This window comes from Melospiza melodia, chromosome 25 (genome assembly GCF_035770615.1).
Source record: "Melospiza melodia melodia isolate bMelMel2 chromosome 25, bMelMel2.pri, whole genome shotgun sequence".
Taxonomy (NCBI): domain Eukaryota; kingdom Metazoa; phylum Chordata; class Aves; order Passeriformes; family Passerellidae; genus Melospiza; species Melospiza melodia.
In genome coordinates this window covers 9,127,723-9,143,913 of record NC_086218.1, presented here as the reverse complement: position 1 = coordinate 9,143,913, position 16,191 = coordinate 9,127,723, and the positions used below count along the sequence as shown (strand labels likewise).

The window sequence follows — 16,191 nt, the reverse complement described above, 5'->3', positions numbered from 1 at the left end:
GTGGATGTCCCTTAAAGGGGTTTGTGATGTCCCTTAAAGGGGTTTGTGATGTCCCTTAGAGGGGTTTGTGATGTCCCTTAGAGGGGTTTGTGATGTCCCTCAGAGGGGTTTGTGATGTCCCTCAGAGGGGTTTGTGGGGGCTGGCAAAGCCCTCGGACTCCTCCACCCACCTCGGCCCCGCAGCAAAAGGGGTTTTACATGACAAAGCCTCTGCTGGCTACCGGGACCCCCGCCCGCCGCCCCCTCCCCATCCAGCCGAAGCTGCCAAATCCCAGGAATCGCCACCCCAAGGCATTCCCGAGCCACGGAGGGGTCTGTGGGGAGGACACCCCCATTCTCTGCTCCCCAATTCTGCTGCATCGGGCTGAGCATCCTCCTCATCCTCCTCATCCTCCTCATTCTCCTCTCGTGCGGGCTTTGCCAGCTGCCAGGAGGGAGGGACGGGGAGGGACGAGCAGCCTGCCAACACGGTAGTATCTTTTTTTTTTTTTTTTTTTCTTTCTTCTCCTTCTTAATTAGGGGAAGGAATAAATATAAAAGGAGGAGGGAAAGGGGAAGGGAAAAAAAGCAAAAAAAAAAAAAAAAAAAAGCGGAGTGGAGGACACGGACACACACACACACACACACAGAAGGCTCTTTTCTCGGTGCCTGCACTTATGCCTGGTGCAGCTCCGTGCCAGCCCTGCTGCCGAACTGCCCGCGCTGCCCCGGAGGAGCCGCAGCTCAGCCGCACGCCGGGCCCCGGGGCCGGGGCTGCGGGCCCGCACCGAGCCAGGTGAGCTGGGGGTACCGGGGAACCCCGGGATCTGCGAGATCTGCGGTGCCCCCGGGATTGGTGCCCCCGGAATTGATGCCCACAGGATCTGCGGTGCCCCGGGGATCCGCGGTGCCCCCGGGATTGGTGCCCCGGGATCTGCGGTGCCCCCGGGATTGCTGCCCCGAGATCGGTGCCCACAGGATCTGCGGTGCCCCGGGATCTGCGGTGCCCCCGGGATCGGTGCCCACAGGATCTGCGGTGGCCCCGGGATCCGCGGTGCCCCGGGATTGGTGCCCCGGGATTGATGCCCACAGGATCCGCGGTGCCCCGGGATTGGTGCCCGCAGGATCTGCGGTGCCCCCGGGATCGGCGGTGCCCCGGGATTGGTGCCCACAGGATCTGCGGTGGCCCCGGGATCCGCGGTGCCCCGGGATTGGTGCCCCGGGATTGATGCCCACAGGATCCGCGGTGCCCCCGGGATCCGTGGTGCCCCCGGGATCGGTGCCCACAGGATCTGCGGTGCCCCCGGGATTGGTGCCCACAGGATCTGCGGTGCCCCGGGATCTGCGGTGCCCCCGGAATTGGTGCCCCCGGGATTGATGCCCACAGGATCCGCGGTGCCCCGGGATTGATGCCCACAGGATCTGCGGTGCCCCTGGGATTGGTGCCCCGGGATTGGTGCCCACAGGATCTGCGGTGCCCCCGAGATCCGCGCTTTCCATCCCGGTCTCGCCTTTCATTCAGCCCCGCACAGAAAGCGAAACGAGAGCCGGGCTGGCTCAGCTCCGAGGTTTCCCCGGGGTTTTTCCCCTCGCACCGTCCTGCCCTGCAGCGGGGGGGGCTCGGGTGGCTTTGTCCTTGTCCCCGAGGTCTCTGGAGGGGGCGGCTCCGCAGCGCCGGGGGCACAGCGGGGGCTGGGGGGGTTCTGCCAACTTGGGAGGGGAAAGGAGTTTGGTGCCGCCCGGCTGCTGCAGCCTGGAGCCCAGCTTAGAGCCCAGCCTGGAGCCCAGCCTAGAGCCCAGCCCAGCGCAGCAGCAGGGCTCCGAGGTGTTGGGCACAAAGGGCATTTTCGGGGCTGTTTCCTCGGGAACCCCGTTTTGGGAGAGTGGCTGAGAGTCCAGGATGGGGTTGGTGTGTTCCGTTTGTCCTGCAGAGTCCCTGCTCCGTGTCCCAAGGAGGCTGCAGCAGCGCAGAGGGAAACTGAGGCACGGAGCCGGGCAGGGATCAGGCTCCCCCAGCTCCTTCCCGTTCGTGTCGCTGGGCTGAGCTAGGGGCAAAGCTGTCCGGTCTGGAAAATCCCAAAGTTTGGGATTTTGGGATGGTTTTCCCCGTCCTCCCCCAGCTCTCTCTGCTGGGAGGCAGGAGGGGGGCAAGAGGTGAAATATTTCGGGATTTTCACGGCTTTTTTCCAACCCACCAGCCCCGCTGTGAAGCCCAGACCCGCCGGGGGTGTCTCGGGGAGGGGGGGAATTTTCCCCGCTGCCCTTTTCCCCTCCCGCAGCCGGAACATTTCACCCCCAGGGTGAAGGGGCTGCCCTTGAGCATCCCTGCCAGGGACCTCTGCCCCTGTCACTTCTCCGGGCTCAGCCCACCCCAGAACCTGTTGCTCTTCCTCCTGGCTGGCACTTGGGGTGGGAGAATCCCCCCCTGTGCCCATCCCGGAGCCTTTTGCACGGCAGGGAGAGGCTGAGCTGGACATTTTAGAGGCTGAGCTGGATATTTTAGAGGCTGAGCTGGATATTTTAGAGCTGTTTCTCAGGGAATGGTTTAAACTGGCAGCTGGGGTGAGGTTGTGCTGGGAGGGGTGGGGGACATGCGAGTTTGGGAGGTGCTGAAATCAGGGACCCGCACGCTACTGCCCCACCCCGTGCCTCAGTTTCCCCAGCAGAGCCCCGGGAAGGCGGGGGTGGGTGTGCAAACCTTCCACGTGCGCGTGTGACACACTTAGCCAGGGCTGCACGTGCCGGGGTGTCCCTGGCGGCTCCTGCGGGCTCTGCTCGCCCCCCGCCCCTCCGAACCTCCCCCGGGGACCCTCCCCGCGCTCTCCCCCGCACAAGGAGCCCCTTTCTTCGGGGGGCTCGGGCTCCTGGCAGCTGCAGGGACCTTCCCCCCCTTCCCCACCTCCTTCCGGCCTTTCAGCTCTGCCAGCTCCGCTGCCAGGAGCCCTCCGGGCGCTCCCGGGGTTGGCACCGCCTGGCACGGCCTCGCTCCCCCCCGGGGACCCCTCTGGGGGTGGGCACGGATCCTGGGGGTTTGGGGCAGGGGTGGGCACGGATCCTGGGGGTTTGCAGCTGCCGGGGGACGGACACGGAGGGGACAGGAGAGAACGGCAGCCGGGACAGCGGGTCCGTGCCCGTGCCCGTGCGGCAGCGGCGTGTCCGGAGCCCTTTGCCGGTGGGGACGGGGCTGGAGCAGGGCCAGGCTGTGCCGGAGGCTGCTGACTCATTCTGCAGCTGAGCATCCCTGGAAAGGCACCGCTCTGCTCCCTCCTCCTCCTCCTCCTGCTGCTCCGGATCGCTGCGGGCTGGCAGGGCACCTTGGGAGCGGCGTGAGCAGCATCACGTGGAGGGACAGGAGAAAACTCCTCTGGAGATGAAAAGGGAGAGGAGGAAAACCCCTCCGGAGATGAAAAGGGACACCACAAACCCTTCTAAGGGACATGATAACCCCCCCCCCCCCCCTCTGGAGATAAAAGGGGACATCCACAAACTCTTCTAAGGGACATCACAAACCCTCTAAGGGACACCACAAACCCCTCTCAGGGACAGCACAAATCCCTCTGAGGGACACCCGCAAACCCCTTTAAGGGGCATCACAAACCCCTTTAAGGGACACCACAAACCCCTCTCAGGGACATCACAAACCCCTTTAAGGGACATCACAAACCCCTTTAAGGGACATCACAAACCCCTTTAAGGGACCTCCACAAACCCCTTTAAGGGACATCACAAACCCCTCTCAGGGACATCCACAAACCCCTTTAAGGGACATCACAAACCCTTCTAAGGGACATCACAAACCCCTTTAAGGGACACCACAAACCCCTTTAAGGGACATCACAAACCCCTTTAAGGGACACCACAAACTCCTCTCAGGGACATCCACAAACCCCTCTAAGGGACATCCACAAACCTCTTTAAGGGACATCCACGAACCCCTCTAAAGGACATCATAAACCCGCCCCTGGAAATAAAAGGAGACATCCACAAACTCTTGTAAGGGACATCCTCAAAACTCCTCTAAGAGACATCCACAAACCCCTTTAAGGGACATCCACAAACCCCTTTAAGGGACATCCACAAACCCCTTTAAGGGACATCACAAATCCCTGTATGGAGATAACAGGGGACATCACAAACCCCTCTAAGGGACATCACAAACCCCTCTCAGGGCCATCACAAACCCCTCTAAGGGACATCCACAAACCCCTTTAAGGGACATCACAAACCCTTCTAAGGGACATCACAAAACCCTTTAAGGGACACCACAAACCCCTCTGAGGAACATCACAAACCCCTTTAAGGGACATCACAAACCCCTTCAAGGGACACCACAAACCCCTCTAAGGGACATCACAAACCCCTTTAAGGGACATCACAAACCCCTTCAAGGGACACCACAAACCCTCTCAGGGACATCACAAACCCCTCTAAGGGACATCATAAACCTGCCTCTGGAGATAAAAGGAGCCATCAACAAACTCTTGTAAGGGACATCCTCAAACCCCTCTCCAGAGATAAAAAGGGACATCTACAAACTCCTCTAAAGGACATCCTCAAACTCCTCTCTGGAGATGAAAAGGGACATCCACAAACCCCTTTAAGGGACACCACAAACCCCTCTCAGGGACATCCACAAACCCCTCTAAGGGACATCACAAACCCCTCTCAGGGACACCACAAACCCCTTTAAGGGACATCACAAACCCCTCTCAGGGACATCACAAACCCCTTTAAGAGACACCACAAACCCCTTTAAGGGACACCACAAACCCCTTTAAGGGACATCACAAACCCCTCTCAGGGACACCACAAACCCCTCTAAGGGACACCACAAACCCCTTTAAGGGACACCACAAACCCCTCTCAGGGACACCACAAACCCCTCTCAGGGACACCCACAGGCACAGCCCCAGGGGCTGCAGGTGCCACGTTCAAGGAGCCAGCTCTGAAAGCAGGGCCGAGCTCAGGGCAGAAAGGAGGAGCAGCTCTGTCCCGAAATAGATCCCAGCTCCATTTTCCACCTGGTTTCCCACAGAAATGGAGGTTAGCCGGCCCTGCCACGTGCCTGCCCGTGTGTCTGTCTGAGCCCGGCAGCTCCTGAGCTCTGAGGTCTCTGGGACAACTCTGAGCCTCACGAGTTGCTGACATTATGATTATTCAACGTTTTTTGGCTGCTCTTCCCTAGTCCTGCTCTCAGCTTTTCCCTCAGAATTTGTGGGTTGAAGGATTTTCCATTTGTGGCAAACAGGAAAGATACCCAGCGCAAAAATCCAACCCCGAACCCCAAAGTCTGAGAGTCTCTGCTCATGGGGCAGGGTGAAATTTGCTTTAACCCTTTCCACACCCCATTCCCAGTGCCAGCGCACACTCAGGGATGGGCACAGGAGGAGGGCAGCCACTCCAGCTTGCCCAATTCCTGTGGAATTTTATCTCTTGGATTTCCTCCCCGGGATTTCAGGGCCGCTGTCCGCGCCACCCCGGCGCCTTGGGGACGGGAAGAAAAGGTGCCAGTGACAAAAGCCTGCCTTGCCAGGCTGCCCAGGGGGTGGCACCAGCCCCCGGGCTGGAGCCTGGCCACGGCTGCCACGCAGGAGGGTTTTGTCCCTCGCACAGAGCCATGGGGCTGCATTCAAAATATCTGTCTGGAGCACAGACAGCCCCTGCCTTGGCCCTGGCACCGCTGGGCAGCCCAGCTTTGGCTGCCCCTCCTGGGAAGGGGATGTCTGTGGTCTGCACTGGATGGTTGGTGCCCACGGGATGTGGTGCCAGGGGATTTTTGTTGGCGTTGGGAGCTGTGCATGCACAGCGCCTGGTGCTGTGTACCCGTGTGGTGTGGTGCCAGGGCTGTGTACCCACGGTGTGGTGCCACAGGGATGGACATCCATGGTGTGTGGTGCCAGGGCTGTGTACCCATGGTGTGGTGCCAGGGATGTACATCCATGGTGTGTGGTGCCAGGGCTGTGTACCCATGGTGTGTGGTGCCAGGGATGTACATCCATGGGGTGTGGTGCCAGGGGCTGTGTACCCATGGTGTGTGGTGCCAAGGTTGTATATCCATGGTGCCAGGGGCTGCGTGTCCATGGTGTGTGGTGCCAGGGATGTACATCCATGGGGTGTGGTGCCAGGGGCTGTGTACCCGTGGGGTGTGGTGCCAGGGATGTACAGCCATGGCTCCAGGGGCTGTGTGCCCACGGTGTGTGGTGCCAGGGTCTGTGTGTCCATGGTGTGTGGTGCCAGGGATGTACAGTCATGGTGTGTGGTGCCAGGGGCTGTGTACCCATGGTGTGTGGTGCCAGGGCTGTACATCCATGGTGTTTAGTGCCAGGACTGTATACCCATGGTGTGTGGTGCCAGGGCTGTACATCCATAGTGCCAGTGGCCGTGTACCCATGGTGTGTGGTGCCAGGGCTGTGTACCCACGGTGTGGTGCCAGGGATGTACATCCATAGTGCGTGGTGCCAGGGCTGTACATCCATAGTGCCAGGGGCTGTGTACCCATGGTGTGTGGTGCCAGGGATGTACATCCATGGTGTGTGGTGCCAGGGGCTGTGTACCCATGGTGTGTATCTGTGGTGCCAGGGATGTATATCTGTGGTGCCAGGGCTGTACATCCATGGTGTGTGGTGCCAGGGGCTGTGTACTATGGTGTGTATCTGTGGTGCCAGGGATGTATATCTGTGGTGCCAGGGATGTACATCCATGGGGTGTGGTGCCAGGGGCTGTGTACCCGTGGGGTGTGGTGCCAGGGATGTACAGCCATGGCTCCAGGGGCTGTGTACCCACGGTGTGTGGTGCCAGGGGCTGTGTACCCATGGTGTGTGGTGCCAGGGATGTATATCTGTGGTTCCAGGGATTGTATATCCATGGGGTGTGGTGCCAGGGGCTGTGTACCCATGGCATGTGGTGCCAGGGATGTACAGCCATGGCTCCAGGGGCTGTGTACCCATGGTGTGTGGTGCCAGGGGCTGTGTACCCATGGTGTGTGGTGCCAAGGTTGTATATCCATGGTGCCAGGGGCTGCGTGTCCATGGTGTGTGGTGCCAGGGATGTACATCCATGGTGTGTGGTGCCAGGGGCTGTGTACCCATGGTGTGTGGTGCCAGGGATGTACAGCCATGGTGTGTGGTGCCAGGGGCTGTGTACCCATGGTGTGTGGTGCCAGGGATGTACAGCTATGGTGTGTGGTGCCAGGGGATGTATATTTGTGGTTCCAGGGGCTGTATGCCCATGGTGTACACTGCCAGGGTTATATATCCGTGGTGTGAAATGCCAGGGCTGTATGACCATGGTTCCAGGGGCTGCCCATCCATGGTGTGTGGTGCCAGGGGCTGCCCATCCATGGTGTGTGGTGCCAGGGCTGTACATCCATGGTGTGTGGTGCCAGGGGATGTATATTTGTGGTTCCAGGGGCTGCCCATCCATGGTGTGTGGTGCCAGGGCTGCCCATCCATGGTGTGTGGTGCCAGGGTTCTAGGGGATGTGTGTCCACGGTGTGTGGTGCCAGGGCTGTACATCCATAGTGCCAGGGGCCGTGTACCCATGGTGTGTGATGCCAGAGATGTACATCCATGGTGTGTGGTGCCAGGGCTGTACATCCATGGTGTGTGGTGCCAGGGGCTGTGTACCCATGGTGTGTGGTGCCAGGGGCTGTGTACCCATGGTGTGTGGTGCCAGGGCTGTACATCCATGGTGTGTGGTGCCAGGGGCTGTATACCCATGGTGTGTGGTGCCAGGGTTCTAGGGGATGTGTGCCCACGCTGTGCGGTGCCAGGGCTGGATTCACAGCCTCTCCCGGAGCAGTGGTGCCCTGGGCACACTCTGGGAACACGGCTGGAGGGGGGACACAGGTGACAGGGCAGCACGCTGTCAGTCTGTCCCTGCAGCCAGAGCCTGGGCACGGCCTGAGCTGCTCCTGTGGCTGCCGAAATCAACGCAGCGCAAAGAGCTCGTAAATTACAAATCAGCTCAGAGCCTCAGGCTGCTCGCTTCCCTGGCAAGGGCACGATGCAGCCCTGGCACGGGAGGCTGAGGAGCCACGAGGAGCCTCTGCAGAGGGGTCAGGGGTACGGAGCAGTGCACCAGGCAGGGACATTTCCCCACATTGCCAGCATCAGCCTCCTCTCTGGATGGCTGCAAGAGCAGCAGGACTGCAAGGACACCCAGAGCCCCCCATGATGTTCTTATCACGATGTTCTTATCACCCCCTGTGCTGCCCACAGGGCTCTCCTCTCAGCAAGGACACCGAGAGCCCCCCATAATGTCCTTATCACCCCCTGGGCTATTCCCCAGAGAGGGCTGGGTGATGGCAGGGCTGGGTTCTCCTCTCATCAAGGACACCCAGAGTCCCCCATGATGTTCTTATCACCCCCTGTGCTACTCCCTGGAGAGGGCTGGGTGATGGCAGGGCTGGCCACTGGGCTCTCCTTTCATCAAGGACACCCAGAGCCCCCCCATAATATGCTTATCATGATGTTCTTATCACCCCCTGTGATATTCCCTGGAGAGGCTGGGTGATGACAGGACTGGCCACGGGGCTCTCTTTCAGCAAGGACACCCAGAGTCCCCCATAATGTGCTTATCATGATGTTCTTATCACCCCCTGTGCAGCCCACAGGGCTCTCCTCTCAGCAACGACACCCAAAGCCCCCCATGAGTTGCCTGCCACTCCCTCTATTGCTCCCCAGAGAGGCTGGGTGATGGGCAGTGCTGGCCACAGGGCTCTCTTTCAGCAAGGACACCCCCATAATGTCCTCATCATCCCCTGTGCTGCTCCCCAGAGAGGGCTGGGTGATGCCAGTGCTGGCCCCGGGGCTCTCTCTCAGCGCTGGTGCCCACCCCACCGGTGGCAGCCCTTTGTGCCCGGCAGCCTGAGGGAGGCACGGGACATAAAGGCTGCTTTGGGCAGCCTCGCTTTTCCCAGCCCGCGCACGGGCGTGAGCTGAATGGCAAAGGAGCCGTCCTGCTCCTTCCCTCCCCCCTGCCCCGGGCTCTGGGTGTGCTCTGGGCTGTGCCCCCCTGCTCACTGAGCTCAGCTCCCTCCTCGAGCCCCCCCTGGCAGGGCAGGCGTGCATGAGGGCATGCACACGTGTGTGCACACCTGAAGTGTGCCCTGCCCGCTCCCTGAGCTCCCTCAGCACCTCCTCCCTCACCAAACCCTTCCCGAGCTTTCTCACGGTGGCACCACGGGCACACGGCCCTGGCGCTGGCATCGCCTCCCTGCCCGCTGCAGCCAGGCCTTGGGCTGGCACCATCTGTGCTGGGCAGGCCAGGCTGGGCTCTGCTGTCCCCAGGGGAGGTCAGAGGGGCTGGATGGCACCCAGTGGCTCCCAGCCAATGCTCCTGGGTGCTCATGCTGTCTTCTTCCTCTTGTAAGCCAGGGCACCTTCCCTTCCCTTCCCTTCCCTTCCCTTCCCTTCCCTTCCCTTCCCTTCCCTTCCCTTCCCTTCCCTTCCCTTCCCTTCCCTTCCCTTCCCTTCCCTTCCCTTCCCTTCCCTTCCCTTCCCTTCCCTTCCCTTCCCTTCCCTTCCCTTCCCTTCCCTTCCCTTCCCTTCCCTTCCCTTCCCTTCCCTTCCCTTCCCTTCCCTTCCCTTCCCTTCCCAAAACTTCCCTTCCCAAAACTTCCCTTCCCAAAACTTCCCTTCCCAAAACTTCCCTTCCCTTCCCAAAACTTCCCTTCCCAAAACTTCCCTTCCCAAAACTTCCCAAAACTTCCCAAAACTTCCCAAAACTTCCCAAATCTTCCCTTCCCTCTGTGCCCCAATTCCACATCCGTCACCCCACGCCCCCCAGGTTCTTCCAAGCCACTTCCCCTCCTGCAGGGATGGGAGATTTTTGGTGCTTTTATGGATTCTGAGCACATCTGGGTGGTTTTTTCTCCCTCCTTGCAGGGCAGAGCATGGCCCCAGCCCTCCCCCTGCTGCTGCTCTGGCTGTTTGTCCCCACGGCGCTCCCGGAGGTGTTTGGCCCTGGAGATGGCACAGGTAACTCAGCGCCCCATTGGTGCCCTAGCGAGGATCTCGGGGGGGCTCCTCACACCAATCCTGCTCACATCTCCTCTCTTCTCCCACCCAGAGGACCCCAAGGCTCTGCAGGTGTCCATGCCACGGCACCCAGCCCTGGAGGCCGTGCTGGCAGGAGATGTCACCATCCCCTGCCTCATCACCTACCTTGGCCCCCAGCCCACCACCGCCAGCACCGGCGGCCGCCGCGCCGTCCTGGGCACACCCCGGGTGAAGTGGACCTTCATCTCTGAGGGCAGGGAGGTGGAGATCCTGGTAGCTCGCGGGGACAGGGTGAAGGTGAGCGAGGACTATCGGCTGCGCGCCTCCCTGCCCATCTTCCACCAGCGCTACACCAACGCCTCGCTGCTGCTCACCGAGCTGCGCCCCAACGACTCGGGCATCTACCGCTGCGACGTGCAGCACGGCATCGAGGACGGCCACGACATCCTCCACGTCAAAGTCAAAGGTACCTCAGGGTGGGCACAGGTGGCATTCAGGGCAGCTTGGCTTGGCAAACGCTGCCCTGGGTAGTGCAGCAGGACGATCTCCAGCAGGGGAGTAATGTGCAATGACTGTAGCGATTTCAGAAGGCTGAACAATTGCTTTATTAAGCAATTGTTTATTAGTTTATTAAACAATTGTTTAATGAGGACGGCCACGACATCCTCCACGTCAAAGTCAAAGGTACCTCAGGGTGCGCACAGGTGGCATTCGGGGCAGCTTGGGGCCCTCTCCTGGCTTGGCAAATGCTGCCCCGGGTAGTGCAGCAGGACGATCTCCAGCAGGGGAATAATGTGCAATGACTCTAGCGATTTCAGAAGGCTGAACAATTGCTTTATTAAGCAATTGTTTATTCGTTTATTAAACAATTGCTTAAATGAGGACGGCCATGACATCCTCCACGTCAAAGTCAAAGGTACCTCAGGGTGGGCACAGGTGGCATTCGGGCAGCTTGGGGCCCTCTCCTGGCTCGGCAAACGCTGCCCTGGGTGTTGTAGCAGGACGATCTCCAGCAGGGGAGTAATGTGCAATGGCTCTAGCGATTTCAGAAGGCTGAACAATTGCTTTATTAAGCAATTGTTTATTCGTTTATTAAACAATTGTTTAATGAGGACGGCCACGACATCCTCCATGTCAAAGTCAAAGGTACCTCAGGGTGGGCACAGGTGGCATTCGGGGCAGCTTGGCTCAGCAAACGCTGCCCTGGGTAGTGTAGCAGGACGATCTCCAGCAGGGGAATAATGTGCAATGACTCTAGTGATTTCAGAAGGCTGAACAATTGCTTTATTAAGCAATTGTTTATTAGTTTATTAAACAATTGCTTAAATGAGGACGGCCATGACATCCTCCACGTCAAAGTCAAAGGTACCTCAGGGTGGGCACAGGTGGCACTGGGGGCAGCCAGAGGCCCTCTCCTGGCTCGGCAAATGCTGCCCTGGGTGTTGTAGCAGGATGACCCCCAGCATGGGAATAACATGCAATGACTAGTGATTTCAGAAGGCTGAACAATTGCTTTATTAAGCAATTGTTTATTAGTTTATTAAAGAATTGCTTTATTATACAATTGTTCATTAAATAATTACTTTATAAGCAATTAGTTTATTAGTTTATTAAATTGCTTTATAAGCATATGTTTATTAAATAATTGCTTTATAAGCAATTCGTTTCTTAGTTGATTAAATAACTGCTTTATTAGGCAATTGTTTATTAACTAATTGCTTTATATTAGTTTATTAACCAATTGCTTTATAAGATATTTTATTTTACTACACTCAAACTGTATTATACTTTCCTATACTATACTATAAGCTTTATAATAAACTTTATTAGTTTATGAAACAATTGCTTTATTAAGCAACTAGTTTATTAACTAAATGCTTTATATTAGTTTATTAAGCAATTAGTTTATTAAATAATTGCTGTATAAGCTATTATAACTGCATTATACTACACTCAAACTATACTATACTTTGCTATACTGTACTATAAGCTTTATAATAAACTTTATTAGTTTATTAAACAATTGCCTTATAAGCAATTAGTTTATTGGCTTATTAAGTAATTGCTTTATTAAGCAATTAGTTGATTAACTAAATGCTTTATATTAGTTTATTAACCAATTGCTTTATAAACTATTATAACTATATTCTACTACACAAACTATACTATGCTATACTATGCTATAGTAAATTATAAGCTTTATAATAAACTTTATTAGTTTATTAAATAATTGCTTTATTAAGCAACTGTTTACGGACCAATTGCTTTATAAGCAATTAGTTTATTAGTTTATTAAACAATTGTTTTTTAAGCAATTAGCTTATTAACTAAATGCTTTATATTAGTTTATTAAGCAATTAGTTTATTAACAAATTGCTTTATATTAGTTTATTACGCAATTAGTTTATTAACTAATTGCTTTATAAGCTATTATAACTGTATTATACTATACTGAAACTGTACTATACTATTACTAATACTATTACTATTACTATTGCTATTACTATTACTATTGCTATTGCTATTACTATTACTATTACTATTACTATTACTATTACTATTACTATTACTATACTATCCTACACTATACTATAATATTACTATTACTATTATACTATACTATACTATACTATACTATACTATACTATACTATATATACTATACTATATATACTATACTATATATACTATACTAATACTAAAAAAATCCCCGTGGCGCTTTTTCAACAATCACAACACAGCTTTGACCTAATTGGTCAATCAATCCAAACAACCATCACCAGTGTCTAATCAACAAACCCCTTCCTGTACACAATCCCCATAACATATTCCGCGTGTGATAAACAACAGGAGCAGCACGTAGAGATAAGAATTGTTTTCATTCCCTTCCCTGAGCTCTCTCACTGCCTTCCCCAGGAGAAATCCTGGGACGGATTTCTCTGTGAAGGGAGCTGCAGCAAACCCTAGGTGCATTTGTGGGGGGCTGCCATGAAGCCCCTTGCCCACATCCGTGCGTGTGCCCGCAGGGGTGGTGTTCCACTACCGGGAGGGCTCCATGCGCTATGCCTACACCTTCTCCGAGGCACAGGAGGCTTGTGCCAGGATCGGTGCCAGCATCGCCACCCCCGAGCAGCTCTACGCCGCCTACCTGGGGGGTTACGAGCAGTGTGACGCCGGATGGATCGCTGACCAGACCGTCAGGTGGGCACCCCTGTGCCTCGCCCTGTTGTGGTTTGCTTTTGGGTCTTAATTGTTTAATTCGTATTATGTTAGATTGTTCTATGTTAGAAAAACGGTTCGTTCCATACCCCCCTGTTCAGTCTCCCAAAGGGTTCTTCCCTGAGTTGTTTACCCCATATTTTTCCCTCATATCAATCCCCATGTCAATCTCCTCCGCCCCTCGCATGTTCCCAAACTCTACCCTGTCAATCCTCTAAACCCATCCCCTACAGCTTGTCAGTGATGGTTTTTTTACACCCCTTTAGCCAGAAAGTTCTGCATCAGTGAGGCTGTTTCCCTTCACCCATTTGCTAATTATCTATTCACTCCTCCCTCCTTCTTCCTCATTGGTGTTAGGTTGATGTGAGCCCACCCCATGTGTGGTGGTGTTCACAGGAGTCCCAGGATGAGGGAAGAGATTAAAATCTTGACTCCATGTTTCAGAAGGCTGATTTATCATTTCATTATATATATTATATGTTATGTTATGTTACGTTACGTTATATCAATCATATCATATCACATTAAAAGGATATATTAAAATTATGCTAAAAGAAGAGAAGAAAGGATTTTATCAGAAGGCTAGCAAGGAATAGAAAGGAATGATAATAAAATCTTGTGACTGACCAGCGAGTCTGAGACAGCTGGACTGTGATTGGCCATTAATTAAAAACAACCACATGAGACCAATCACAGCTGCACCTGTTGCATTCCACAGCAGCAGATAATCATTGTTTTTATTTTCCTCTGAGGCTTCTCAGGAGAAAAAATCCTGGCAAAAGGATTTTTCATAAAATATGTCTGCAACACCCATGCTCCTCCTTGCTGTCTCCTGATTGGTTTGTAGGCAGTCTCCTCCCCTGGACTGCCCCCTTTTATAAACTGTTGTAATCCTGTTGTCAGCGCTCTTCTGTGTGTGCTCCCTCAGAGTTTGTTTGGTTGTAACACATCTGTGTGTGCTCCCCTGGAGTTTGTTTGGCTGTAACACCTCAGTGTGTGCCCCCTCAGTGTTTGTTTGGTTGTAACACCTCTGTGTGTGCTCCCTTTGGGTTTGTTTGGTTGAAACACCTCCGTGTGTGCTCCCTTTGGGTTTGTTTGGTTGTAACACCTCTGTGTGTGCTCCCTCGGAGTTTGTTTGGTTGTAACACATCTGTGTGTGCTCCTTTGGAGTTTGTTTGGTTGTAACACCTCTGTGTGTGCTCCCTTGGAGTTTGTTTGGTTGTAACACATCTGTGTGTGCTCCCTTTGGGTTTGTTTGGTTGCAACACCTCCGTGTGTGCTCCCTTTGGGTTTGTTTGGTTGTAACACATCTGTGTGTGCTCCCCTGGAGTTTGTTTGGTTGTAACACCTCTGTGTGTGCTCCCTTTGGGTTTGTTTGGTTACAACACCTCCGTGTGTGCTCCCTTTGGGTTTGTTTGGTTGTAACACATCTGTGTGTGCTCCCTTTGGGTTTGTTTGGTTGCAACACCTCCGTGTGTGCTCCCTTTGGGTTTGTTTGGTTGTAACACATCTGTGTGTGCTCCCTTTGGGTTTGTTTAGTTGTAACACCTCCGTGTGTGCTCCCTTTGGGTTTGTTTTGTTGTAACACCTCCGTGTGTGCTCCCTTTGGGTTTGTTTGGTTGTAACACATCTGTGTGTGCTCCCCTGGAGTTTGTTTGGTTGTAACACCTCTGTGTGTGCTCCCTTTGGGTTTGTTTGGTTGTAACACCTCTGTGTGTGCTCCCTTTGGGTTTGTTTGGTTGTAACACATCTGTCTGTGCTCCCTTTGGGTTTGTTTGGCTGTAACACCTCTGTGTGTGCTCCCTTTGGGTTTGTTTGGTTGTAACACCTCTGTGTGTGCTCCCTTTGGGTTTGTTTGGTTGTAACACATCTGTCTGTGCTCCCTCGGAGTTTGTTTGGTTGTAACACATCTGTGTGTGCTCCCCTGGAGTTTGTTTGGTTGTAACACCTCTGTGTGTGCTCCCCTGGAGTTTGTTTGGTTGTAACACCTCTGTGTGTGCTCCCCTGGAGTTTGTTTGGTTGTAACACATCGGTGTGTGCTCTCTCCGAGTTTGTTTGGTTGTAACACCTCTGTGTGTGCTCCCTTGGAGTTTGTTTGATTGTAACACATATGTGTGTGCTTCTTTGAAGTTTGTTTGGTTGTAACACCTCTGTATGTACTCTCTCAGAGTTTGTTTTGTTGTAACACCTCTGTGTGTGCTCCCTTGGAGTTTGTTTGGTTGCAACACATCTGTGTGTGCTCCCTTGGAGTTTGTTTGGTTGCAACACATCTGTGTGTGCTCCCCTGGAGTTTGTTTGGTTGTAACACCTCTGTGTGTGCTCCCCTGGAGTTTGTTTGGTTGTAGCACCTTGAGACTGCTCCCTTGGAGTTTGTTTTGTTGTAACACCTCTGTGTGGGCTCCCTTGGAGTTTGTTTGGTTGTAACACATCTGTGTGTGCTCCCCTGGAGTTTGTTTGGTTGTAACACATCTGTGTGTGCTCCCTTGGAGTTTGTTTGGTTGTAACACCTTGGCACTGCTCCCAGCCGTTCCCCAGGGAGTCAGCAGCTCCCCTGTGCTCCCTGCCCCAGGTACCCCATCCAGACCCCCCGTGAGGCCTGTTATGGAGACATGAACGGCTTCCCAGGGGTGAGGAACTACGGCGTGGTGGACCCTGAGGACATGTATGACGTGTACTGCTACGCTGAGGACCTGCCAGGTGCCCGTGGTGCCACCTCTTGCCCTCCTCTGCTTTTGCTCCCACGCTAACTTGCCCCTGTAACCCGTTGTGAACCCAAGTGAAAAGCTGCAGGTGCTGTCTTTGGGTGTGGGAACCTGCTGTGTGTTTCCTAAAGCATTCCTGGTTCATTTTGGGCTGGTGTGGGGTTCTGTCCCTGGCAGCAGGCAGTGCCCAGGCTGGGCTGTGCCCGCAGTGATGTGCCCCAGACCAGCAGCACGCTGGGTTGGGTGGTTTGGGTTTGGTTGTGTGTGTGCTGTGCTTTGCATGAGGAGCAG

General features: G+C 54.4%; 1 protein-coding gene across 3 annotated transcripts in view; it reads left to right on the top strand.

Annotated features, from left to right (window-relative positions):
* The first annotated feature begins 626 nt into the window (after window positions 1–626).
* Window positions 627–16,191, top strand: part of LOC134429446 (brevican core protein-like) — a 39,192-nt gene continuing 23,627 nt past the window's right edge. For 2 of the 3 annotated variants that reach the window (XM_063176620.1, XM_063176619.1), the window contains exons 1-5: window positions 629–775; window positions 9,867–9,959; window positions 10,051–10,446; window positions 13,006–13,180; window positions 15,768–15,895. In XM_063176620.1, coding sequence (XP_063032690.1) covers window positions 9,875–9,959; window positions 10,051–10,446; window positions 13,006–13,180; window positions 15,768–15,895 — 784 coding nt within the window. In that variant the 5' untranslated portion in view covers window positions 629–775; window positions 9,867–9,874. Of the gene's footprint in view, window positions 776–9,866; window positions 9,960–10,050; window positions 10,447–13,005; window positions 13,181–15,767; window positions 15,896–16,191 lie in introns of all 3 variants that reach the window. The other variant, XM_063176617.1, reaches the window with a different exon arrangement.